Source organism: Geotrypetes seraphini, chromosome 2 (assembly GCF_902459505.1).
Source record: "Geotrypetes seraphini chromosome 2, aGeoSer1.1, whole genome shotgun sequence".
NCBI lineage: Eukaryota > Metazoa > Chordata > Amphibia > Gymnophiona > Dermophiidae > Geotrypetes > Geotrypetes seraphini.
In genome coordinates, this window is record NC_047085.1 from 256,019,255 (window position 1) to 256,047,150 (window position 27,896).

General features: G+C 47.2%; 1 protein-coding gene across 4 annotated transcripts in view; it reads right to left on the reverse strand.

Moving 5' to 3' along the window:
- Positions 1–2,177: 2,177 nt before the first annotated feature.
- LOC117353472 (probable endonuclease 4) overlaps positions 2,178–27,896 on the reverse strand; it is an 88,319-nt gene continuing 62,600 nt past the window's right edge. For all 4 annotated transcript variants that reach the window (XM_033929435.1, XM_033929432.1, XM_033929433.1 and 1 more), the window contains exons 8-9: positions 11,599–11,728; positions 2,178–2,488 (exon numbers count right to left, since the gene is read on the reverse strand). In XM_033929435.1, coding sequence (XP_033785326.1) covers positions 2,416–2,488; positions 11,599–11,728 — 203 coding nt within the window. In that variant the 3' untranslated portion in view covers positions 2,178–2,415. The remainder of the gene's footprint in view (positions 2,489–11,598; positions 11,729–27,896) is intronic.

Consider the following 27,896-nt stretch of genomic DNA (forward strand, 5'->3'; position numbering starts at 1 on the left):
ACAGAGGCTTAGACAGGTTCTTCAGAATGATTTTAAGATTCCAGGATGGAAAATGCCGGCATATGGGAGGCCGCATCCTGAGCACTCCCTTTAAGAACCGAGTCGCATCAAGGTGAGATGTCAGAGATCGTTTCTTCTTCAAGCTTGGAAGCATGAGAAGCCTGCCACCTGGACCTTGAGAGATGCCACCACTAGGCCCTTTTCTAATCTGGCTTGAAGGAATGCCAGGATCACAGGAATGGCGCCCTGAGAGACTCAACCTGATTGTTGATGTACCAGAGTTGGAAAGCCTTCCAAGCCTTAGCATAGGCCACAAACGTTGATGGTTTCTTAGCTCAAGGAAGAGTAGCAATGACTACTTCCAAATAACCCTTGCAGGTCAAGGTTGTGCGCTTAATAGCCATGCCGTAAGACCAAAATGATCCGAGTTCTCCATGAGGACTGGACCCTGATTGAGAAGCCCCACATGAACCAATAACTTGAAGCATTTGTCTTCATTGGAGATGCACCAGATCTATATACCAAGGCTGCCGAGGCCAGTCTGGAGTTACCAAGATCACAAGTCTCGGGTAAGACATGATTCTGCAGATGGCTCGGCCCTCAGGGAAAACACATATAGAAGCCTCTCTTCCGGCCAGGGTTGAACCATGTGTCTAAGCCTGAACTTCCTGGTTCATCTCTTCGGCTGTAAAAACATTTTGTCTTTGGTGTTCTCAGTCTAATGAGGCCGAATGCTCTTTGGGAGATGGATCACTCCCCTGGGTCTAGAGCCTGCCTGTTGTCCACTCCCGCTACAAGGGCTGCTGAGAGTGCCTGAAGATGGGCTTCCTTTCATTGGAACAACATCTGAGCCTCCAGATGTAATGAAGCACTTCTGGTGCCCCACTATCTGTTCACATAAGCTACTGTGGTGGCATTATCTAAGAACACTCTGCCAGTCTTTCCTTCCAGGTACTGTTCTAATGCACTCAGTGCTAGGCAAATGGCTTGGAGTTCCAGTTCTGATTCGTTTCAGTGGGGTGTTATGCCGTGTTATTTGAGTGTCATTGGTGATTTTGGGTGGGCTTATTAGTAAAAATTTGTTGTTTTCTTTATTTAGTTTCAATTTCATGTCAACCCAGTCAGCAACTAAACAAGTGACTTCCTCTAATTAGTTAAGCTTATTTTCTTTCTTGTAAAAAGGAGAAGTAAGGGAGATCGTTCTTGTCTAAGAAGTGTCCTAGTGTTGACATTAGTATATTGAAAACTATTGGGGATAATGGTGAACCTTGAGATACTCTGATGCAGACCATTCTTCCAATCTTTCTCCATTCATTTGCATGCTTATACTGATTTGTTAGAAATCCTTCTAGCCAAGTGTGCACTTTACCACTTATCCCTAGTAGAAAGTTTAAGATCAGTAACAGGAGTTAATGGTCTATCACATAAAATGCACTAGCTATTTGTTATTCATATATTTATTATGGATACTTTGACAACCCAATTAGCTAAATGTGCTAACCATGCACTTCCATTCCTGGCACCCCACGTAAACTGTCTGCTTACTTATCATGTTTCTACTTTTAGTCAAACAGTGACAGTAAACTTTCCCTATACAACATATAGTATATATTTACAGAAAGGCGAACATGCCAAATATTTAAGATTGCAACTCAGGACAGCTAAAAGTTTTGATGACAACTTTTACTCCCTCCACCCCATCCCTCAAAAAAACAAAAAACAAAAAAAGTTCTTAAAGCTTGGCCTCATTAAACTTGTGGAGCTTGTATTTAAATTTTTCTGCTAATCCACAACAGATTCTGCTGCAAACTATGGCATCATTTATAAATCAATTTGCAATTAGCACTCTCCTATGAGAGGTCTAAAAATGGATATTACCTCCCTCTTTAGCAGTTGCATACCTTGTCTAGGTTACTTTTAGATACAAATCTGGCAGCTAGAGGGTATTATCATCACCACAGGTGTTATTGCCAGGTTCTTCTTAGTCATGGATTGAACAGTTTCTGTCTTCAAAGTTGTAAATCAATCCTTGCTCTCATCTGTTGACTCACCACCCGGCCATGTGCCCAATCACTGTATACTACTGCCTTGATTAAACTTTATTTAAGGCCTGACCCACTCAGGCTATCTGTATGTCTGCAATCAGTTTTACATTTTCAAGAAGTACTGCTCTGGGGTTGTTTTTTTTTAACAATCTTTATTAAAAAGACAAAAATTAGCACATACAGCTGTGAGCAAAATGGTTGATGAGAAAAAGTTATCAAGTAATAGAAATAAAATAAGCAAATGCTGCAATTCCAGCCAGATGCAAAGTTTCCATGGAGGTACTGAAGATTCTTCTCCTCTTGACGTGAGAACAGATGAAGAAGCGGATTTCTAAGATGAAGAGGTCACTTCCATTTATGTTGTCATTTCTTATGTGTTACCTTTGCCTTTATAGAAAGAGTAAAGTAACTCTATTTCTTCCCTAGGATCACCGTGAACTGGGCTGGATAAATTCAAACAGCAGCTTTAGCTCTTGACAGTACTCTGAACCAAGCAATCATGCTTCACAAATTCAAATCAGCAAAGCTTGTTACAAATTTGCGACAATCTGCTTCTGTATCAGAGAATAACTGCTTCCATCATTTTGAGCATGTGAAACTCTTATACCTATCACGATCTCACCCATTCTACTCATAAAAATTTGAACAGATAAAGCAACAAAACAAACATTTTCTGAAGATTTTGTTCTTTAGTTTAGTGGGGGGGGGGGGGTTCTTCACAAATGTTGAATATGAATTTACTTTTTCTGTCTGTGTATACAGGATCCCCTTTACAATTTATGTTATGGCACCCAAACTTTCGGGATAGCAATACTTGTATCTTTAGTTATTATATTATTAATAAAACTTGTTATACTACATATACTATACTGCTAAGCTAGGTCTAAGCAGTATACATAGTAAAAATACATATAAAGAAAAGGAACTCCAATATTGGAATCTGCCTAGAATGTTGATAGAGCGGAATATAAATTTTTAAAATAAATAACAGAAAAGAGAACTACAGTCTCATAATATACAGACTTTTTTTTTTTTTTAAAGCAACTTCTCTGGGATGAGAACAAATTCTGCTCACTCCCATGTTGGACTTCTGTAACAAAAACAAAATTACCATATAAGCTAGTAAGGGGGGAATGTGTGCTACTGTTAAGATGGGTTATTCAGCACAAGGTCTCGTTGGATAAATTGGGACCCTGCATTAAAATATCCCAACTTATGGTAAAATAACCCGCCTCGACTGTAGCACACATTAATTCATTCCTCCCTTAAAATTATTTGCATAAACTGAGGTAAAGAAATGTGTCTTAAGATGTGTTTTAAATTTAGGAAATGTTTTTCAGTTTGTATATGTGTATGTGTGTGTGTGGGGGGGGGGGATGAAAGGGAAAAAAGTGCTGATTGACGAGTAGACTACATGGGCTCTCTCAGGACCAGATCACACTACTCAATTTGAGTCCAAACAATGCAAAGTGATGGTGTATATGGGATAGCGAAAGATGACAAATATGAAAACTGATATAATAGGCTTTGTGTGAACTAAGTATTTTGAACATAATTTGATACTTTACCAGCAGCCAGTGAAGATGAGAAAGAAGGGAAGGTAACATGATCTGATTTTTTAGCCCTACTGCTGTGTTTTGAATCATTTGAAGATGTTTAATCTGAGAGCCAGGTAAACCGGCATAAACAGAATTACAGTAATCCAGCCGTGAGATTAGGTATGCATGACATGCTGTATGCAGCAAAGGAAAGTCAAAGAAATCTAGAAACCAAACTGCAACAAATGTTTTACCTGTAAAGAATAAAAAGGCGTATATCTGAAAGGGCAAAGCTCCACCGACACAAAGCCCTGTGGTTCAAATTGAGGAGGCTGGAATCGCATGGCCCAGCCCCTGTGAGGAGCATTAAAAGAGCTGCCTTGTGACCCACTTCTGCTGCTGGCATCAGAGCCACACCTCCAGCCAGACCAGCTTACATGTACGTAATGTCTTGTTCTGCCTGGGGTGGCCGGGGGGGGGGGGGGGGAATCAATTTTTTGTGGTAGTATTTGCCATGCCACAGCCTCTATCAACCTCTATGCTTCTGCTTGCAGGGATGCTGCAAAGGCTATTTGAGCCATTGCTCAATAATGACACCTACTGGCTAGACTTGTAAGCCCAGTATGCCTGCATCCTAAGGGGATCTTTTCTTCAGAAATGCTATCCAGATCGGGTTGGTACAAGTAAATTTCAAAAGGGGGGACTTTTCTTGAAACAGCCTGAGGGCGAAACATGTCAAATGACAGGTCCTTTCCCGATGTTACTAACAGAAAAGATTTGAGATAAGTTATAAAGTTCTTACAAGTTTTTATGCTAAGAAAAAACGGATTAAGTTATTAATATAGCACTGAGCATTTTATATATAAAAACATTTAAAAAAAAAGTATAATGGGGCTAGTGAGGAAGCCATAGCCAAAAGTTGATTGGTGACCCCAGAAATGGGTGGCACCTAATGGCAAATCTAAGGCCCTAAATAGGATCTATAAAATAAGTATAAAGAATATCTGGGACATTGAAAAAAACTGTGGCATGCATCCTAAGGGGGTCATGGCTAACTCAGAAACATGAAAGCAAAGACATAAGTGGTAGGATACTAGAAAATCAGGGGCAGTTGCAAATGAAAAGGTGGTTTGTTTGTTTTTTTAAAAAACCATAGCCCAACAGAAGTCACTTCTGACCTAACTTGAAATGCAAAAGAGCAAGAGAAAAACAATTAAAGTTACTACTATCCAACAGCAGATTACTACATGATAAGGGTTGTAGTTTCAATTCAGTTGCCCACAAAATGAAAACCAGCCCACATTTGGCTCCAGTCGGTACCTTTTGTGGTAGTCTCAGCAGACCAAAGGCTGCACAGGCCCTCTTACACCGTGCAAGGGTCCATCTAGAGAGGGGAGGCACAACTGTCAGGGTCATGCAGGGACATTTACTCTGCTAAGGACAGAGAACACTAGATTCTAATCCTGCACCTCTCTCAAGAACCAAATTCAGAAGAGAATAAATGGAACTGGAAAGATATACTCCAAAGAACATACAAAACTTCCAAAAGCAGTTCCCACCAAGAGAAAGATTTTCAAAATGTGCCAGTGCGCACGAGGAAGCTGTTTGAGTGAGAATATATGCATGTGCATCTGCAAATGACAGCTCTCCTATTGTCTGTGTAGGTGAAAAAAAACAAGTATTGTTAATACCGATTCATACAGCCATTTGGGGCCAGAATATCAATGCAAATTTATAGAGGTACATAACGCGGTAAGACCTGCATGATCAGGAAATGAGGATTTTGCTTAAAATTCTAGCCAACAAGGAATGCAGATTAATTTTTACAAGAAATGCTATACTGAAGGGGCTGGTTCCACAAATTTAGAATTAAGGGGCCCTTTTGCTAATGCGTGCATACTGCAGGTTTAAAAAAAAAAAGAAATCAATACTGCGGTAGTTTTGGAATCAGCGCGTGTTTCCCACACGCTAAAAAATAATTTTATTTTTTGGTGCTGGGGTGTGTCTGAGTACGGAGGCATGTACTGGGTTAATTGATTAGCATAGCTACATCGCAGTGCACTAACCAAGTAGCGCATGAGCTCTTATCCCCTAGAAAATAGGTGCTGGTAAGTGCTCAAGGCCCAGCCCAGGCAAAAGGTAGGATCTTCGGGCACCGGCACGTCCTGTGGGTCGGTGCTGGTGCCAGATCGGTGTAAGGGATTGTGTTTGGGTGCGCGGGCAGGAGTTGCCGGATTGCCGGGGGGTGGTGGTGTTCACGAGCAGGGGGGGTGCAAATCACGGGAGGTTCGCAAATCGAATCAATGCTCGGTTTCCGAGGCACGATTTGCGAGAATGCAAATCGTCTTGCAAAACACTTGCAAACCGTGTTACTCATAAGCTGAGGTTTGACTGTACTTAATAATCTTGGAAACTTGCTAATGGGAAAATTAGGACATGACCATTAATGGGAATAATGGAAAACCAGCCATTTTACTGCCTTCAGGGATAGCACCGGCCAGTGGGGACAGGCTGCCCCTGGTGCCATCTTGGTGGGGGCACCGGCACCTCTCCACCCCACCCCCCTCCCTTCCTCTCCCATACCTCTTTAAATCTTCACTAGCACGAGGAGCTTCTTTGACCTGCTGCTTGCGTCAGTCTGGCTCCCATCTGAAATCACTTGCTGGTTGAAGGGTCACCAAGTGACGTCAGAGGGAAAGCCAATGCTGGCACGAGCAGCGGGCCAGAGAAGCTACTCGTGCTGCTTTCTTTCAGGAAGTACAGCAGATTCATCTCTCCATCCCTCATCTCTCTTGCAATCTACCTCTAGGCCCTCCCCCGCTGCTTCTGGCTGACTGACTGACTGACTGTAGCCCCGCCCAAGCAAGCACTCAGGTGACCTCACTAGCCTTGTTATCTATTTAATCTGAACCCTCTCGGGGCAGCACCCTTTCTAACTGGGCCTCTGCCTTGAATGGCCTCATCTTTCCTCCAGCAACCGGTTAATCATACATTCTAAGCTCTTCAATCCCGCCTATTCTGTCTCTTAGCCCTGTTTTCCCTTTGGCCCAGCCTGCCCTCTAAAATAAATTCTTTCCTCTGCTTTCTTTCAGGAAGGATAGCAGATTCATCTCTCCATCCACCATTTCTCTCAGGTGGGCATGCATCACGAGACAAAGGAGTGCAAACAAGAAGCATGTGTTCCTCAGTGCGCCTCCTGAGGGCACCTCTCTTTTCTCACTACCTCACTTCTTGTATATTTCTATTTTCTCTCTCTGTTCCTCCCCTTATGGCTTCAATTCACTTTCTGCTTCTCATACTCACTCTCCCCAATATTGCTTTCTTTCCTTCTCCTCCCCATACCACAAGTCCTCACTACCCTTTTCCTTTTCCTATCCCCTCATCTGCTATCTTGTCATCTACCTTATCCACTGCACTGAAGCATTCGCTTCCATTCATCCATCTCCTTTCTCTTTGAGCCCCTCCCATCTTCGTCATTGCTGTCATTATCCCACTTTGCTTTGGCATAATCTCTTACTCCTCCTGCTCACTGTCAGGGATGTCAATCCCAATCCTGGCCTCTCTGCCATCCGCTTCCTCACATGTGTAACTGCCCTAACCTTATACCTATTCCTCTCCTTCAGTCCTCCTCTCCCTTTCTCGTGTGCCCTGTAGAATTTGCAATCTGCCTCCAACAAACTGCTCTACATTCATGACCTCTATCTCCCAGTCCCTCCATCTGCTCGCTCTAACAACTGAAACATGGATTTGCCCTGAGGATTCCACTGCAGTTGCTGCCCTCTCCCATGGTTGCTACCACTCCTCCCATACACCTCAACCTACTGGTCAAGGCAGATGTGCTGAGCTTATTCTCTCTCTTTCTTGCAGATTCCAACCTCTTCTCCCTCCTCAATCCTACAGCCTTTCCTAATCTGAAGTCCACTCCATCCATCTATTCACTTCTCTATCTCTTCAGATAGCAGTCATTTATCATCCCCTTCCTCCTTTCTCACTGAATTTGACTTCTGGCTTTCTCCCGCCCTCATTCTTGGGATTTTAACTTTCATCCTGATAATCCTACCGACACGTATGCTTCTAAGTTTCTTGCCTTAACCTCCTCATTTGACCTCCAGCTGTGCTCCACTACCCCCACCTGCCGAGATAGCCACTGCCTTGATCTTGTCTTTTTCTCCAACTGCTCCCTCTCTTAACTTCTCTACCTCATCGCTTCCCATCTCTGATCATCATCTAATAACCTTCACAATTACTCCCCCTCAGCCACACCCAGTCACCTCCAACAGGTTTTAAAATCTTCAAGCCCTTGACCCTTCCACGCTCTCAACCATTGTTTCACCCTTCCTTGCCTCCACTATGTTATCCAAGTCTGTCCACAAGGCTGTCTCATCGTACAACTCTTATTCTCTCCTCTGCTCTGGAAATTCTTGCTCCCCTGTTCTCCGTTCTGTCAGGCGTACCAAACCTCAACCTTGGCTCACTCCCAGCATCCGTTACTTATTTTCCTGTACCCGCTGTACCAAGTACCTTTGGCTCACACACATGCTGACCTTCTTCACTTTAAATGTATGCTGACCTCCTTTAATTCTGTGCTTACATGGGTCAAGCAAGGCTATTATTATAAGTCCCTACTGGCTATAATATAATGACACCTAACATATACTGTACATTGCATAAACCAACTGAATCCCATTCATTCTTTGTGAGGTATTGTATGACACTTGTTATACACATAGCTGCTCAAGAAGGTATGAAGGAACCAGAAGAAAGTGGTTGAAAGGAAACACTAAGCTTCAGGGTGAGGCCTGAAATTCAAAATATAACTACTAACTCTTTTACAGCATGGAAACAAAGAACCCCCTCCCCCTCCCCCCCGATGAATAAGGTCATAACAAAAGTTGACATTTATTTGATGTCCAACCTATCATACTGAGATGGATAACCTGGACACTACAGCCATTTACCGTATTTTCACGTAGATAACGCGCACCCGTGTAAAACGCGCACACGGGAATAGCGCGCGGAAAACACAAATTTATGTACAGAAATTTTTGTATACCGCACACACCCGTATACCGCGCATGCTGCCCGACTCTCCAGTCGCCCGCCCCGACTCTCCTCTGGCCACCCCGACTTCTTTCGCCCGCCCCGACTCTCCTCTCCCCCTTGAAGTCCTGTCCCCACCCTGAAAGCCTGATGCCCCCCCCCCCCCCGACGTCCGATTCATCCCCCCCCCGCAGGACCACTCGTACCCCCACCCCGAAGGACCGCTCGCACGCACCCCCACCCTGAAGGACCGCTCGCACCCCTACAGCCTCCCGACCCCCCCATCATGTAGAAGCTCCTACTGGTGTCCTGCTGCTTCCCCTCTTGCCCCGCCGACTCCCCGACACGATCGGGGCAAGAGGGAGCTCAAGCCCTCTTGCCCCAGCCAACCTTGGCACCCCCGACACGATCGGGGCAAGAGGGAGCTCAAGCCCTCTTGCCCCGCCGACTCCCCAACTCCCCGACAATATCGGGCCAGGAGGGAGCCCAAGTCCTCCTGGCCCTGGCGACCCCCCCCCCACTAGTTGTTCGGGCCAGGAGGGAGCCCAAATCCTCCTGGCCACGGTGACCCCCTAACCCCACCCCGCACTACATTACGGGCAGGAGGGATCCCAGGCCCTCCTGCCCTCGACGCAAACCCCCCTCCCCCCAACGACCGCCCCCCCCAAGAACCTCCGACCGCCCCCCCAGCCGACCCGACCCCCCTGGCCGACCCCCACGACACCCCCACCCCCCTTCCCCGTACCTTTCTGTAGTTGGCCGGACAGACAGGAGCCAAACCCGCCTGTCCGGCAGGCAGCCAACGACGGAATGAGGCCGGATTGGCCCATCCGTCCCAAAGCTCCGCCTACTGGTGGGGCCTAAGGCGCCTGGGCCTATCAGAATAGGCCCGGGAGCCTTAGGTCCCTCCTGGGGGCAGGGCCTGAGGCACATGGTCGGGTTGGGCCCATGTGCCTCAGGCCCCGCCCCCAGGAGGGACCTAAGGCTCCCGGGCCTATTCTGATTGGCCCAGGCGCCTTAGGCCCCACCAGTAGGCGGAGCTTTGGGACGGATGGGGCAATCCGGCCTCATTCCGTTGTTGGCTGCCTGCCGGACAGGCGGGTTTGGCTCCTGTCTGTCCGGCCAACTACCAAAGGTACGGGGAAGGGGGGTGGGGGTGTCGTGGGGGTCGGCCAGGGGGGTCGCGGGTCGGCTGGGGGGGCGGTCGGAGGTTCTTGGGGGGGGCGGTCGTTGGAGGGAGGGGGGTTTGCGTCGAGGGCAGGAGGGCCTGGGATCCCTCCTGCCCGTAATGTAGTGCGGGGTGGGGGTAGGGGGTTGCCGTGGCCAGGAGGGTTTGGGCTCCCTCCTGGCCCGATATTGTCGGGGTGTTGGGGAGTCGGCCGGGCAAGAGGGTTGCTCCGATCGTGGATGCGGGTGCGGGTGGGAGCGCGTGCGAGCGGTCGTTCGGGGTGGGGGTGCGAGCGGTCCTGCTGGGGGGGGTGAATCAGGCGTCGGGCGGGGTGGGAACTATGTAGAAAAACTTTTGTATACCGCGCTCACGCGTATAACACGCGAGGGGTATGCGCAGTAGGTAAAAACGCGTATAACGCACGCGTTATATGCGTGAAAATACGGTACCTTGTGGACGACTACCTTGTGTAACCTGGACACTACAGACATTTTAACACATATTTTCTCACAGTCTAAAACAGCCTTTCTTTACAAATTAATCAGATGGAACAGCCTGTACTCTGCTATCTGTGAACATATGTATCCTTTGAAATGCTAACCCAGCTGACCTCTGCTACAAAGTTTTTGTCTCCATTCCCTGCTGGGAGGATACTTCTCTAAGGCTCTGCTGAGCTGTTATCAGTGCTGAATGACTTCACAGATGCAAGGCACCCTGGAAAGCCATAAACCATTTATAATGAGCAACATCCTCTGCAGAAGACGTAGGCGACTGATACTAAGACAGAACTTTTAAAAGAACATGCTGGACATTTGCCTATGGGAACCAGGTGCAGCTGGGCTGCTGGAAGGTCACCCTTGCATCTTTGTTTCTACTTTCAGCATCCTGAACCACAAATCAGCCTCAGCAAGGTGATAAGGAAGAAGTTCATGAAGTGCCCTCTGTTTCTGGACTGCCCGGGCCCCTCTCGTAGGAGGGAGTGAGAGAGGCGTGGACTGAGAGGAGGAATAGTTAGATATACATTTTTTGTATCAATAGGGGGTCATGACCAGAATTCGGGGATGTACTTTTTGGAACAAAGGAAGAATTTCTCTGTATAAAAAACATGTGCATCACAGATAGGGCCAGAGAGATTCGCTTACTTATGCTACGGGGAACTGCTAGCCCCCTGCTAAGCATATGGGTGAAGTTCTTCTCTCCATTGCATATTCTGAACTGACAATATATTTATTTATTTCTGTTATGTTTGCTGTTATAATTTTGTAAGCCATTATATTAACAATAAACAAATATTGTCTGTTTTGGAAGATACAATGCCGTCTCGTAGTTATTCCAATGAGGTAAACAAAGCAGCCTTTACTTCAATACAATGAAGTAGTGTCCTCATGTCACAAGATCTGGGACCATTACATAATGTGGAGAAACCAAACGATAGGATGGGAAGGCCTTCAGAAATATATTTTGCTATAAATGATTACTGTTGTCAATCTGGAGGCTGCCTGTTCATAAGGAAATACATTCTGTCTGGGGGGGGGGGGGTATGAGGTGTTCTTAAAATGCTATCATACTAAGAATTGGTTTATTTTTCTATTTTACTTTCTTGTTGCTTAGAGACTGTTCACCTTCCAGTTGGTACAAAAGCAGGCAGTCATACCTGTATAGGACACAGAAAGTATTTCCATATAATTTCATTAAGTGTCTCCTGGTTTTTGTACTTTTTCAGAGGATGAAAAATTGAGTCACTCTTACCTGTTCTACACTTGGGATTTTGTAAACCTCAATCAAGGATTGTTTTGAAACAACTCACCTGTATGGGGTCTCAAGAATCATGGGAAGATCATTAAAACGTGGCTCATTCATGATGTGTCGGAACCCCTCCAAGCCAATGTGTCCTCGGCCAATGTTTTCATGTCGATCCAGGTGGCATCCCAAGGCTCCTTCATTTGATGAATGACAAACATTAAATTGCACAGAAACACTGCAGAGAATGAAATGGCAGTAACACAGGGGAAAAATCTGATGAACACCTTTAGAATTTTGACAGTTGAGCTGTTAGGGGACCTTTAAGAAAGTTGAAAACATGGGGGTTGGTTTTCAAAAAGGTAGGCAAGAGAGGCTCCTGCTCAGCTAAACTCCACTAAGCAAACTGGTACCCAATATTCAGCGCACTTAAAGAGTCAATACTGCTAAATATTACTACTAACTGTGGGACATAAGAGGCAGATGATCCATCTATCTAATGTTCCTGGGGCAATGGGGGGCAGATTAAGTAACTTGCCCAGGGTCATATGGGATTTGAACCCACAACCTCAGGGTGCTGAGGCTGTAGCTCTAACCACTATGCCACACACTCCCCATTCGGTGAGTAATGGCTTTTATTATCAGTCTTTAAAAGGAACTACTGACACTTTTTGACTGCCACTGCTTTGTAAATTTAGAGAGAGGTATCATAGCTTAAGGTTTCACCTCTCTATATAAGTATTTATATAAGATGATTGTTTGAAGACACCTAAACACATTCATTATGCTTTTGTTCACATTCTGCTCACCATTTACTTTTTGAATATAAGTAGATACAACTACTGTATTATTTTGCTTGTTATCTTTGCCTGTTGTTTCTTATCTTTTATTATGTGCATGGTCTTTCTATAGAGTTATATATGCATGTTTTTGAATATGAAATTAACTAAGATTTCATATGTTTTTAATATGATTGTATATTATTTAAAGACTAGTCTTTAAGCCCGTTACATTAACGAGTGCTAGAATAGATGTGTCTGTCTGTCTGTGTTTCTTTCTCTCTCTCTCCTTGGCCGCTGTCTGTATCCTTCTGTCTCCCCATCCCCCCCCCCCGAGCAAAGCTGTCTGCCCCCAGCACACACCTCCTCCCCAAATGTCTCTCCATGGCCCTCTTCTGTCTTCCCCCAGAGCAAAGCTGTCTGTCCCCAGCACACCTCCCCCAAAGCAGCCCCCTTTACCTCTCCCTGTCTCTCCATGGCCCCTTCTGTCTTCCCCCCCCAGAGCAAAGCTGTTTGCCCCAAGCACACCCCTCCCCCCAAAGCAGCCCCCTTTCCCTCTCCCTGTCTCTCCATGGCCCCTTCTGTCTTCCCCCCCCAGAGCAAAGCTGTCTGTCCCCAGCACACCTCCCCCCCAAAGCAGCCCCCTTTCCCTCTCCCGCTGACTCTCTCTCTCTCCCTGGCCCTCTTTCTCTGCCTGTCTTTCTGTCCCTCTCCCTGCCCCTGTGTCTTTCTTTCTTTCTATCTCCCTCCCTCCCACTGTCTGTCTGTCATTTTTCCCCATTTCCCTGTGCAGCAGCATTTCCATCCCACTTCCCTATGCAGCAGCAACAGCATTTCCCTCCTATCCCCCCCTTTCCTGTGCAGAAGCAGTAGCAGTATTTCCCTTCCTCTCCAAGTCCCTGTGTAGCAGTAGCAGCATTTTTCCCACCCCTGTTTCCCTTCTCTTATCCTTCCCTGCTCCGTTCGGCCCCTCCCCCTTCTTTTACTGCCGTTGTCCTGCTCCTGATCCTCCCACCGCCGACAAACCTCGGGCTCCAGCCGCGTAGGCAGCACTTTAAACACACTGCTTCGCAACCTTCTACTGCCGATTTCCTCTGCCGCGTCCGTCTCCGATGATGTCATCAGAGACGCAGCAGAGGAAATCAGCAGTAGAAGGGTGCGAAGCAGCGTGTTTATAGTGCTGCCTATGCAGCTGGAGCCAGGAGGTTTGTGGAGGGTCAAAGGCTGGAGCGGGGCTGCTGTCCACCACTCAGTTGCTGCCACTGGTGCTGCCTACGCCGCTGGAGCCGGGAGGTTTGGAGAGAGCACAGTCGCGCGCCTCCAGCTCCTGCAAGCGCCGTGAGGTGTCAAATAGAATACTGCCACAGAAGCACACCTCAGGGCACCAGGAATCACGAATTTTCAAGAGCGCATGCACGCTCTAGGGTTTATTATTATAGATTATTAAAGTGATGTTTATATATTTATGTATTTGGATTTTGTTCTGCCTTACAATCTTTGCCTCTGATACAGCCTTTGAGCAAAACAAGGCCACATCGGGCATATGGTTTGATTTGATTAAATTTCTTCACATTTTATGTTTGTCTGATCTGCACTTTGTTCTGTTGAACTTCTTCTTGACTGAAGATGATGTGTGATGCCATTGTGAAGACTGCCTCTCTTTCTTTCAGGCTCTAGTGATGCACCCAGGTTTCATTCCCTGTAATAGTATGTGCCAAGAAGCCTTCTCCTTCATTGTTATACCACACCAAAAAGGCTGTGAAGTCTGCACACAAATCATCTTGTGCTCATCAGTCAGCATCCTAAGCACCCACCGTGCATACAACTTGCTTGCAATGCTTGAGATCTGTGACAGTGTATGTACAGATCCAATACGGACATCCAATTCCCTGGCCAGAACTTCTAAAGAAATGCACCTATTTTCACGAATAATGGTTTCAGCATGACCCACTTTTTCATCAGTAATGGCTATGCGGGGATGACTGGAGTGTTCCTCATCAGGGATTGATGCTCACTCATTTTTAAACGCATCTACCCACTCGTACATTCTTCTCTCACCAACGCAGGTATCTCCATACTGTTGCGCCATTCTATTAATTTCATGAGGTTTCACATGCTCCAACCACAAAAATCTGATGACTACTTGCTGCTCCTCTACTGTGCAAACAGCTAAGTGTGCCATTTTGCAAATAGTGCTCTACTAATTAAGCACGCCATGTTATCTATTGGACAGTGTCATCACTTCCTCTAAGGATGTATCTTTCCTGAGCGGGAGTTTGAAATGCTACGAGTGTTCATTTCATGAAATACTGCCAATTTGCTGTTACTTTTTGAAAAGCTCTTCTATAATAATCCCAAAATTTACATGTGTAAAAGTACGCCAAGAGGATGTGGGAAGATTAAGTACCTACTTTGTTAATCTTCTTTCTGGGAAACACGAATGTCAGTCTTGAACTACTGGGTTTATGTACCTTCACCCGCAGGGTATGTGTAGACAGCTACATTGCATTTTTCCATTCCACCTCCCTTCTCCCTGGACCGTCCTGTACTCAGTTTGTATCAAAGCAGGTGGTCAGCCCTCGAAAATAAACATATAAAAGAGAGGGGAATGAGGAATCTCCCCGAGAAACAAGTCTGTTTTGCTCATAACACTACAAAGAGCAATAACATTAACAATGATGAACACTTTATAACCATAACAAAACAGAACACAGTTCACCTACCTGAGTGCAGTCTGCACTAATAGTCGTGGGATTCTTGTGGATAGCCCCCTGTATTCTTGAGATAGGTGAGCCTCTCTTATCTGAGCTCCTGCTAGAGGCCACGGAAAGAAGCAAACTGTCCGGTGCTACACAAGTCCGAGACAGAATGGCAGGCTAGAAATCATCTGTTAGGGCGGGCTTCAAGACCGACGTTCCTATCTCCTAGAAAGGAGATTAACAAGATTTTCAGGAGCTTGTAGAGGACGTGAAACCTTTTGTAAACACTTTAGCTTTTTCTGAAATACTGCCTGCATATGGAAAGGGAGAGGAAAGAGTGAAAAACACAGAGGACTTTAATAGATGGCTCAAAGCCTGGTGTCATCAAGAAGACTTCAGGTTCATAGGAGGATGGGAAAATACATGGAAGGACAAGAAGCTATATTGCACTGATGGGCTACATATTACTACAGCAGGAAAAAGAAACCTTGCAGAGAAATTTAGACAATATTTTTCTAGGCATTTAAACTGGGTGGTGTATGTACGAAGGACAATTATAGAGACCACCCCCGGCAAAAGAAAAGATGTGATAGTAGTAAAGACTGCAACATAAGCAATATCAGCAACTCATTTCTTAGTATTGCAACGGAAAGTGAAACGAAACAAAAATCCATACGAAAAAGGAGATTATCGCTGAAAAATAGCTGGAAAGCGATGACCACAAATGCTCGCAGTCTAAGCAACAAAGTTCATGATCGGCAAGCCCTGATGTTAGAGGCAGATCTAGATATTGTCGCTTTCACAGAGACATGGTTCAGTGAATCACATGGATGGGATGCAAACATACCGGGATATAATCTTTTTAGGAAGGACAGAGATGGTCAAAAAGGTGGAGGAGTAGCTCTCTATGTAAAGATCAATATCCAAGCGACCGAAATGCAAGGGACCTGGGGAGAGGAAGAAGCGATATGGATTGCTCTGAAAAGAGAAGATGGAACTTCTATCTATGTGGGTGTAGTCTACAGACCTCCGACTCAATCGCAGCAAATTGATAAGGATCTGATTGTGGATATCCAAAAGTTTGGAAGGAAAGAGGAGGTTCTGCTGTTGGGAGATTTCAACCTGCTGGATGCGGACTGGAATGTTCCGTCTGCAGAATCGGAAAGAAGTAGGGAGATTGTAGATGCCTTTCAAGAGGCTCTGCTCAGACAAATGGTGACGGAACACACAAGGGAAAAAGCGATATTGGATCTGGTCCTCACAAATGGAGAGAGTATCTCTAATGTTCGAGTGGGTGCTCACCTGGGAAGTAGCGATCATCAAACGGTTTGGTTTGATATATTGGCTAAAGTGGAGAGCGGCCGCACGATACTTAAAGTCCTAGATTTCAAATGTACGGACTTTAATGCTATGCGAGAGTACCTGAAGAAAGAGCTGTTAGGATGGGAGGACATAAGAGAAGTGGATAGGAAGGGAGTGATTAAGGAGGATAAAGAGGTAGCTGAGAGGTTGAACACGTTCTTCTCGTCGGTTTTCACGAGCGAAGACACATCTAATATACCGGACTCAGAGGAGCTCATGAGTGGGGAACAGGCCGAAAAATTGGAGCACATAGAGGTAAGTAAGGAGGATGTCCTCAAACAGATAGACAGGTTAAAATGCGGTAAATCACTGGGCCCGGACGGGATCCACCCAAGGGTTCTGAAGGAACTAAGACAAGAAATAGCGGGCACAATCCAGCATGTTTGCAACCTATCCTTGAAAACTGCTGAGGTACCAGAGGACTGGAAATTGGCAAATGTCACACCTATCTTCAAGAAGGGATCGAGGAGTGACCCCGGGAACTACAGGCCGGTGAGCCTGACTTCAATTATAGGGAAGATGTTGGAAGCTATGATCAAGGACGGCATTTGCAAGCACATCGAGAGGAATGGCCTACTGAGAACAAGCCAGCACGGATTTTGTAAGGGAAGGTCGTGCCTAACGAACCTTCTGTACTTCTTTGAGGGAATAAGTAGTCAGGGACAATGGGGAACCCATACCCATAGACATCATTTACCTCGATTTTCAAAAGGCTTTTGACAAGGTGCCACATGAAAGGCTGCTTAGAAAGCTGTGGAACCACGGGGTGGGATGGGATGTGCACAGATGGATCAAGCACTGGTTGTCGGGTAGACTGCAGAGGGTCGGAGTGAAGGGCCAATATTCTGACTGGCGGGGAGTCACAAGCGGTGTGCCACAGGGATCGGTGCTGGGGCCGTTACTCTTCAACATATTTATCAATGACCTGGAAAAGGAGGCAAAGTGCGAGGTTATAAAATTTGTAGACGATACCAAACTGTGCGGCAGAGTTAGGTCCAGGGAGGAGTGTGAGGATCTGCAAAGGGACCTGGACAAGCTGGAAGACTGGGCAAACAAATGGCAAATGCGCTTTAACGTGGAAAAATGCAAGGTCATGCATATAGGGAAAAAGAACTCGTTGTTCAACTACAAATTGGGGGGGGGGGCATTGTTGGGAGACAGCAGACTTGAGAGAGACTTGGGTGTGCTGGTGGATGCATCACTGAAGCCATCTGCACAGTGCGCAGCAGCCTCAAAAAAAGCCAACAGGATGCTGGGCATCATAAAGAGGGGTATAACAACCAGGACGCGGGAAGTCATCAGCCATTGTATCGAGTGATGGTGCGTCCACATCTGGAATACTGCGTTCAGTATTGGTCGCCGCACCTCAAGAGGACATGGCGGTACTTGAGAGAGTCCAAAGGAGAGCAACGAAACTGGTAAAAGGGCTGGAACACTGCCCATACGCCGAGAGGTTGGATAGGCTGGGGCTCTTCTCTCTGGAAAAAAGGAGGCTCAGGGGAGATATGATAGAGACCTTCAAGATCATGAGGGGCATAGAGAGGGTGGATAGGGACAGATTCTTCAGACTGAAGGGGACAACAAGTACGAGGGGGCATTCGGAGAAACTGAAGGGAGATAGGTTCAAAACAAATGCAAGGAAGTTTTTTTTCACCCAAAGGGTCGTGGACACTTGGAATGCGCTACCGGAGGAAGTGATCAGGCAGAGTACGGTACAGGGATTCAAACAGGGATTGGACGGATTCCTGAGGGATAAAAGGATCGTGGGATACTGAGGGAGGAGCTGGGATGTAACACAAGTATAGAAAGCTAACCAGGTAATAAGTATAGAAACCCAACCAGGTCGTGCATGTGCAAGACCGGAGGGTTAGGACTTCGATGGGAAGATAGGACTTCAATGAGAAACCAAGGTGGCAAGGGAGCCCCTTCTGGTGATTCAGACAGGTCGTGACCTGTTTGGGCCGCCGCGGGAGCGGACTGCCGGGCAGGATGGACCTATGCTCTGACCCGGCAGAGGCACTGCTTATGTTCTTATGTTCTTAAGTGGAAAGACAGTGGTCTAAGCTGAAAGGAGCGATAAAAATGGCTACGGACCTTTATGTGAAGAAAATAAATAAAACAAGAGAAAAAGGAAGCCGATATGGTTCTCCAACCTAGTGGCTGAGAAAATAAAGGCGAAAGAGTTGGCGTTCGTGAAATATAAAAAAAACCAAGAAGAGGAGAGCAGAAAGGACTACAGGGTGAAACTGAAAGAAGCCAAGAGAGAGATACGTCTGGCGAAAGCACAGGCGGAAGAACAAATGGCTAAAAATGTAAAAAAGGGAGACAAAATTTTTTTCAGATATATTAGTGAAAGGAGGAAGATGAAAAATGGAATTGCTAGGCTAAAAGATGCTGGGAACCAATATGTGGAAAGTGATGAGGAGAAAGCGAATGTGCTAAACAAATACTTCTGTTCTGTGTTCACAGAAGAAAATCCTGGAGAAGGACCGAGATTGTCTAGCAAAGTTACATGAGAAAATGGAGTAGATTCTGCGCCGTTCACGGAGGAGGGTGTTTATGAGCAACTTGAAAAACTGAAGGTGGACAAAGCGATGGGACCAGATGGGATCCATCCCAGGATACTAAGGGAGCTCAGAGAGGTTCTGGCAAGTCCTATTAAAGACTTGTTCAACAAATCTCTGGAGACGGGAGTGATTCCTGGGGATTAGAGGAGAGTGGATGTGGTCCCTATTCATAAAAGTGGTCACAGGGATGAAGCAGGAAACTACAGGCCGGTGAGCCTCACTTCAGTTGTTGGAAAAATAATGGAAGTTTTGCTGAAAGAAAGGATAGTGTACTTCCTTGAATCTAATGGTTTACAGGATCCAGGGCAACATGGCTTTACAAAAGGTAAATCGTGCCAAACGAACCTGATTGAATTTTTTGATTGGGTGACCAGAGAGCTAGATCGAGGACATATGCTAGATGTAATTTACTTGGATTTCAGCAAAGCATTTGATACAGTTCCTCATAGGAGGCTGTTGAACAAACTTGAAGGGCTGAAGTTAGGACCCAAAGTGGTGAACTGGGTCAGAAACTGGCTGTCGGACAGACGCCAGAGGGAGGTGGTTAATGGAAGTCGCTCGAAGGAAGGAAAAGTGAGTAGTGGAGTCCGTCAGGGATCAGTGCTGGGGCCAATCCTGTTCAATATGTTTGTGAGTGACATCGCTGAAGGGTTAGAAGGAAAAGTGTGCCTTTTTGCTGATGATACCAAGATTTGTAACAGAGTAGACACCGAAGAGGGAGTGGAAAATATGAAAAAGGATCTGCAAAAGTTAGAGGAATGGTCTAATGCCTGGCAACTAAAATTCAATACAAAGAAATGCAGAGTAATGTATTTGGGGATTAATAATAGGAAGGAACCGTATATGCTGGGAGGAGAGAAGCTGATATGCACGGACGGGGAGAGGGACCTTGGGGTGATAGTGTCCGAAGATCTAAAGGTGAAAAAACAGTGTGACAAGGCAGTGGCTGCTGCCAGAAGGATGCTGGGCTGTATAGAGAGAGGCGTAGTCAGCAGAAGGAAGAAGGTGTTGATGCCCCTGTACAGGTCATTGGTAAGGCCCCACTTGGAGTATTGTGTTCAATTTTGGAGACCGTATCTGACGAAGGACGTAAGAAACTTGAGGCGGTCCAGAGGAGGGCGACGAAAATGATAGGAGGCTTGCGCCAGAAGACGTATGAGGAGAGACTGGAAGCCCTAAATATGAATACCCTAGAGGAAAGGAGAGACAGGGGAGATATGATTCAGACGTTCAAATACTTGAAGGGTATTAACGTAGAACAAAATATTTTTCAGAGAAAGGAAAATGGTAAAACCAGAGGACATAATTTGAGGTTGAGGGGTGGTAGATTCAAAGGCAATGTTAGGAAATTCTACTTTATGGAGAGGGTGGTGGATGCCTGGAATGCGTTCCGAGAAAGGTGGTGGAGAGTAAAACTGTGACTGAGTTCAAAGAAGCATGGGATGAACATAAAGGATCTAGAATCAGAAAATAAGATTAAATATTGAACTAAGGCCAGTACTGGGCAGACTTGCACGGTCTGTGTCTGTATATGGCCGTTTGGTGGAGGATGGGCTGGGGAGGGCTTCAATGGCTGGGAGGGTGTAGATGGGCTGGAGTAAGTCTTAACAGAGATTTCGGCAGTTGGAACCCAAGCACAGTACTGGGTAAAGCTAAGAAGAAAAAATAAAAAAATTTAAATTGAATCAGGTTGGGCAGACTGGATGGACCATTCGGGTCTTTATCTGCCGTCATCTACTATGTTACTATGTAGGTACATAATTTTCCCTTCTAGTTCAATAGGAATATTAGTCTTGAACCACTGGGATGTAATAAGGCAGTCCCTGGAATCCACGGTGGGACATATGAGCCTGCTGACAGCACTGAAACTCTGAAAGCTGCATCCAATCTTGCCATTACCCACCCTGTAAAATTTTGTAACAGTATGAAGAGAGGACCATGTGGCCACTCTACAAATCTCTTTCATGGATAATGCCTTGGACTCTGCCCTTTCGGAAGCGACACGCCTAGTAGAGTGGGTCTTCACAGAAGTTGGAGGTATCTTACCACTTCTGATATAAGCCGACAAAATGGCCTTTCAAATCCATCTGGAAATGGTCCCTTTTGAAACTGGCTGACTGACAGTTAGTGACTGCTAACACAAAGAGATGATCTGTCAGTCAAAACTCATTAGTCACATCTAGGTAGTGCAGCAACACTCTGTGCACATCTAGCGACTTCATGATTCTGTCAGTCTTCTTGGATCCCAAAGGCATACTGTGACAGGGATCCGGCTAGGCCTAATAAAGCCAAGGGAAAAGCTCCTGTAAGTATCACTAAAGTTCCAGTGACTAAGTGGAAGAAACATCCTGGGTATAGTGGAAATCCTGTGCACAATGTCAAGAGTGAGCCTGCCCCTTTAAAAGTTCACAGAGCTCAGGCAGGAACTAGAAGGACAGGGCTCTTTAAGAGTTTAGCTGACTCTGCTGTTAGGGGGCGTGGTTGCTGGCCGAGTCTCCCTTTTTCTGAGCTTCCCTTGTCAGAAGGGGAGGAGAGGCAGCTGGGACTGGAAGCTTAGGAAAAGCTGAGAAGGAAGTCAGCTGGAGCAGCTAACTTATGGCCAGCACAGGAAGGTTCTCACAAGGATTGGGAAATGGAAAATCCTGAAGTACAGTCTGAGGTTTGCGATATGGACTGGCTGGAGAACAATGTTATGCCTCAGGGGGAAGAGCACCCCATGGAATGGGAGTAGGTTTGGGAAGCCTGAATTTTCTTTTCCTTTGTGAAGGGTTTTTCCTTTTTGGAGTTTTGTGTTTTGAAAGTATTTTTATACACTGTTTTGAACCTGGGCTGGAAGCTGCAGAATTTACCTTGAGCTTAGATGATTGGAAAGAGTGGCAACACCTGTAGGAGAACCGGCCTCTCTGCTCCTGCTATTAGGGGGAGCTGCTGTTCAAGGTTACCACAAGCATAATTAGTGCCAATACTGTTAAAAGCCTTATATCCTAAACCATTACCAGAGGCATGAACTGTTCTGGCTTACCTTGAAGGTGGCATATAGGATGAATTGGGGTTTGTGTTATTATTGTTTTGAACTTATCTCTGAAAGCATAGCCGGTGCTGGGATTAGAACTTGCGTGTATGAGAAAAGAAGCAGCAGAGAAAACTGGAATGTTTGGTTTTTATTGATGCCAAATTTTGACCTTTTTGTTTGGAACTTTCATTGATGTTCAATAAAAGTGTGATATTTATACAAACCAGGCCATTTCGGTGTGCAATTTATGGGAGACACCAGGCAAGCTGTGTTCCACCACCTTTATGCTCGCGCCAAGACTAGGATTCTGTGGAGCTACTAGGCCTCGCCAGGATCCCAGTCCCACAATACACATTGGCAACCGGACATCCTAGTTCACACGACGGCTGGACACTACCTTTGACAAGAAAGACGGAACTTGTACGTAGTACCTATTCTCGTCTCTGATATTCTGAGGAAGGGTTCCCTGCAGGAAAGAGCTTGCAGTTCCAATACTGCTTTCACATCAACATCCATTATCAACACCTTCTCCAACAGCTCATATGGAGCTCTAGTTAGAACTTGCAAGACGAGATTCAGATTCCACTCCGGGAAATGGTGCCATATTGGTGGATTCAGATGTACTGCTCCTTTCAAAAATCTGCTATCAATTCCTTCACTGCAATACATAACATACGACACCACTTGCTCATTGATTTTTTTCAGTAACTGCTCAACTATGGAACTCTATGCCAATTTACTCACAAGAAGAATCATCATTGGATGGCTTTAAATCAAATTTAAAAACTTTCCTATTCAAAGACGCTTTTGACTTATAATCCTCTTAATTCAGATCTTCTCACAGACGGGGGACCCCCCCCCCCAGTATACTAACCCTATATGTCTTTCTGTCCTATCTATTGATGTAGTTCTCCCCTCTATCCCTTTATGTGTCAAATATCTGGCTTTGTCATCTAAAATGTATAACCCAGATTTTAAATTTCTGTACTCCACTTAGAAAATCTGTTAAGTGGACTAACAAATTTTGAATAAACTTGAAACTTGATTCATCTGGATGAGAAGCTAATATTCCTTTGTTGATCCAAAGTCTGAAGCACGAGGGACCCATGATGTCTACTTTAAGGGAGCCCATTGCTAGACCTTTTTCAAGTCTTTCATGAAGAAATGCAGCACCACTGCAATCAGGGCTGTAATTGGGTCCTCGTTCTTTTGCGCACACCAGCTCAGGAAACCCATATAGGCTTTTGCATAGGCCGACAGCATTGTTTACTTCTTGGACTTCAGGAGAGTGGCAATGACCACTTCTGAATAGCCTTGGGGTGCTAATGCTGCACGCTCATGAGCCATGCCAAAGTGGTCCGGATTTTCCAGGGCAATAGGGCCCTGCGTTAGCAAGCCTTGTGACAAGGTAGTCTGAGAACCTGGTCCCACTTATACGGACTAGATCCACATATCACAGCCATCTTGGCCCATCCGGCGTCACCAGGACTATCAGTCCCTAATGCTCCACTATGCTTCGCAAGACTCTGCCTATCATGGGCCATGGAGGGAAGATATATAGCAGTCCCTCCTGGGTCCACAGCTAAACCAGAGCTTCTAAGCCATCGCTTCCGAGCTCATATCTTCAGCTGAAGAACCGAGCTGCTTTCCTATTGGACGCCAATGCCATGAGGTCGATTATCAGATGCCCCTAGTGACTTACAATGGCGTTGAATGTCTCCTGAGATAAAGCCCATTCTCCAGGATCTAGTCTGGTGGCTGAGGAAATACACATGGATATTGTTCACTCCCGCTATATGTGCCACTGAGATCACCAACAGATGGGTCTCCGCCCAATGAAGCAGCATTTGGGCCTCCAAGTGCAGAGGAGCACTCTTGGTGCCTCCCTGCTGACTGACATACTCATACTGCTTTGACCTGTAGGAAGCTCCCTAGTACTTGCAGCACCAGGCAGATAGCTCTTATTTCCAACCTGTTGATTAACCCCTTCCTCTCTGTGGGGGACCAACACCCCTGCACTGGTCATCTCTCACAATGCGCTCCCCAGCCAAAGAGGCTGGCATCTGCTGTAAGCCTCACCCAGAAGGAAATTCAAAATAGCATTCCTCAGGTCAAAGACTATGGCTGTAGCCACCAGTTCAGACTGTGATGCATCAGGGCTCTCCAAGGAAGCAGCACCTGCAACGCATCCATTTGTGGTGACCAGTGGGATAAAAGTGCCTCCTGTAAAAGACACAAATGCCCTGGCCCAAGAGACCACATCTATTGTCGCCATCACTGAGCCCAGTACCTGCAAGTACTGCCAAGTTGTCGACGCAGGCTTGTCCCATAGCTCCCTGATCTGCTGCATGAGCTTCAGTCTGTGGGCCTACAGGACAAAACCTTGTATTGAAACATATGCCCAGGTACTCCAGGGACTATGACGGCTCCAAGTAGCTCTTCTGGAAATTTGTAACCCAGCCTAGGGTCTGGAGTAGTACTGCCTGGTTCACCAATTTGAACTGATTCACCGAGAGAGCTGAGATCACTTTATCTGAATCCCCCTTCTTACCTAGGCGATCCCTTTCAAGAGCCAAGCCATAAGACAGAAGGTACCTGGATTGAACATTGGAATGGGACCCTGAGTCAGAAGGTCATCCAATAGAGGCAGAGAATCCACCACCAGATGCCGCACCAGATCCGCGTACCACAGTCGCCTGGGTCAATCCGGAGCCACCAGATCCACAAGGCCGAGATATCGAACCTCGTGGCTTCGTGCTTGGTCAGCGGATACGGCGTTTAAAACTAAGTTGACAAAGTTTCCCTTTAAAGGGTCCTTTTTGTTTGGTGAGGACTTGGGCAAGTTGGTTCAGACCCTAACTGATTCTAAAGTGCTACTTCAAAAATCAACGACTTGGCAGAAGCTCGCAAGAGGTCATACATAGCATCTGAAAGATAAGAAGCACCCAATTCAATCTTTGCCACTTCACGCTTTAGCATTTCCCAATCCTCAGATTTAATGTCAAGCATATGCTCAGCCCAACAAAAACACGCCCGAACCACCAGCCTGCCACACATCACCACCTGGACCGCAAGAGCTGTCACATCAAAATTCTATTTAAGGAGGGACTCCAACTTATGCTCCTCAGAGTCCTTCAAGGCTGCACCACCCTCAACAGGCACAGTATGCCCCTTAGAGATGGCCGAGACCACTGCGTCCACCACAGGTGACTTCAGAGTGTCCCTATCCCCTTCAGGAATGGGATACAGGTGGACCATAGAGCGTGCAAAACGAAAAGGAGTTTCCGGCACCTGCCACTGTGCGAGTAAAATGTCCCGAATATCCTGATGCATAGGAAAAGAGGGGGAAGCAGAGTGGATCCCCTTAAGCAAGGGGTTCACCATAGTGTCTTCAAAGTGCAAAACCGAGGAGACCTGAAGAATTAACTCAAGAAGCTCTTCCCACTGAAAACTGTGCACCACAGACATATCCTCGCCAGTAGGCGGGTACTCGAACCCCTTGCTGGTGGAATCCAGCCCCCAAAGAGGATCCTGGAAATCTCTCCAAAAGACCAGGTCCACATCAATACCATCTTGCTCCTCTGGGCAAAGATCCTCATACCAAGAGACCCTAGGGCGCTTGGATGAGAGGGGGAAAACCACACTATATGGTGCCACACTGAGGAAGATGTCAAGGGCAAATACCCCCCCCCCTCGAGACCCCCAGAGTGGACACGGAACCTCCAGTCGCCAGCACATAAGCTTTACATAGTGCCAACATAAATTCAGGGGGGGAAACCCCCCGGGGGCCCCAGCAGGGGAGCCTGAAATTCCTTGGCCCTGTATTTCCACAACAGGGGAAAAGTCACTTGAGGTAACAGAAATGAAGGTTAACAGAAATGAAGGTTACCGCCAAAAATCGGAGCTACTGCGGCCTGTCATGTCTCAAAAGCCTGGGACTTTCCTGACGCTGAGGCCGAGAAACCAACCGACACTAAAAGAGAATCCCCAGCCGCTCCGGCAAGGGAATCCTTCACAAGGTACATGTGGCAGGATGCACTGACTGCCGGCAATGACACTCCCCCACCGTTGTGCCTGCACAACACTTGCATAGGCCAGCCGCGAGTACCTCGCACCTGGAGCACAATGAGCATTTTTTCCCCTTAAAAGTGCTCATTGTGCTGAAAAACACGCTAGCTGTAATAAAAGTGCCGGTTAGATGAGAAAAAAACAATACAAATGGCAGTTTCAAAGGTAATTGAGCTCTTTAGACCGGTACACCTCAGGATTTTTTTTTTTCCACTTAGTCAGAACAGACTCCACTGCTCTCAAAGCTGGAGGGCTGACCAACCAGGGGATCAGTTTGCCGGCTGACGCACCTCTACAAAAATGTGGAGAGGTGGCGGAAGGGACCCAGCATGAGACCCGCCTAGTTTAATACCCCCAAGGTTGGACGGATCTGTCCAAGCTCTATTCGTCATAAAAGGGGAGCCCAGGAATCCAAAACAAAATTTCAACAGTACTAACAGGGGAGCTGAATTAGTCTTACCACCTGTTTAATGGAGACTGAGGAAGACTGGATTGCAAGAGGGGAAGCTATCCCAAGGTGACCATACATCCCGTTTTGAACGGGACAGTCCCGCTTTTCGGATCCCCTGTCCCGTTATCCCCACACACAGCTTCGGGACGCCAAAATGTCCCGTTTTCAGGAACAGCATCCCAAAGCTGTGCGTGGGGACAACGGGACCGACGATTGCTTCCTGTCCCCCCCTGCCGCACCAAAAAAAAAAAAAAGCGTCCCTTCAGGCCCAATTTAACCCCCCCCCCCCCCGGTCCACCGCTGCTGCTCCTCTGCTTACCTTCCTGCAGCTAATCGCACCCAGAAGCCTTCTTCCCGACGTCAATTCTGACGTCGGAGAGGACGTTCCAGGCCAGCCAATCGCTGTCTGGCTGGCCCGGAACGTCCTCTCCGACGTTAGAATTGACGTCGTGAAGAAGGCTTCTGGGCGCGATTAGCGGCAGGAAGGTAAGCAGAGGAGCAGCGGCGGTGGACCGGAGGGAAGTTTAAATGGGCCTGGAGGGAGGCTTTTTTTTTTCCCCCGCAGTAGGGGGGAAGGAGGTAGGCCGGCAAGCTGGCTTTTGCACGGCAGAGAGGTAGGTAGGTAGGCAGGCTGGCTGGCTTTGGGGAAGATAGGTAGGCAGGCTGGCTGGCTTTGGGGAAGATAGGTAGGCAGGCAGGCAGGCAGGCTTTGGGGGAAGCAGGCAAGCAGGCTTTGGGGCAGGCAGGCAGGCAGGCTTTGGGGGAGGCAGGCAGGCAGGCAGGCTTTGGGGGAGGCAGGCAGGCAGGCAGGCTTTGGGGGAGGCAAGCTGGCAGGCAGGCTTTGGGGGAGGCAGGCAGGCAGGCAGGCTTTGGGGGAGGCAGGCAGGCTTTGGGGGAGGCAGGCAGGCTTTGGGGGAGGCAGGCAGGCAGGCAGGCTTTGGGGGAGGTAGGCAGGCAGGCTTTGGGGGAGGTAGGCAGGCAGGCAGGCTGGCTCTGGTGGAGGTAGGCAGGCAGGCTGGCTCTGGGGGAGGTAGGCAGGCAGGCTGGCTCTGGGGGAGGTAGGCAGGCAGGCAGGCAGGCTGGCTCTGGGGGAGGGAGGCAGGCAGGCAGGCTGGCTCTGGGGGAGGCAGGCAGGCAGGCTGGCTCTGGGGGAGGTAGGCAGGCAGGCAGGCTCTGGGGGAGGTAGGCAGGCAGGCAGGCTCTGGGGGAGGTAGGCAGGCAGGCAGGCTCTGGGGGAGGTAGGCAGGCAGGCAGGCTCTGGGGGAGGTAGGCAGGCAGGCAGGCTCTGGGGGAGGTAGGCAGGCAGGCAGGCTCTGGGGGAGGTAGGCAGGAAGGCAGGCTCTGGGGGAGGTAGGCAGGCAGGCAGGCTCTGGGGGAGGTAGGCAGGCAGGCAGGCTCTGGAGGAGGTAGGCAGGCAGGCTGGCTC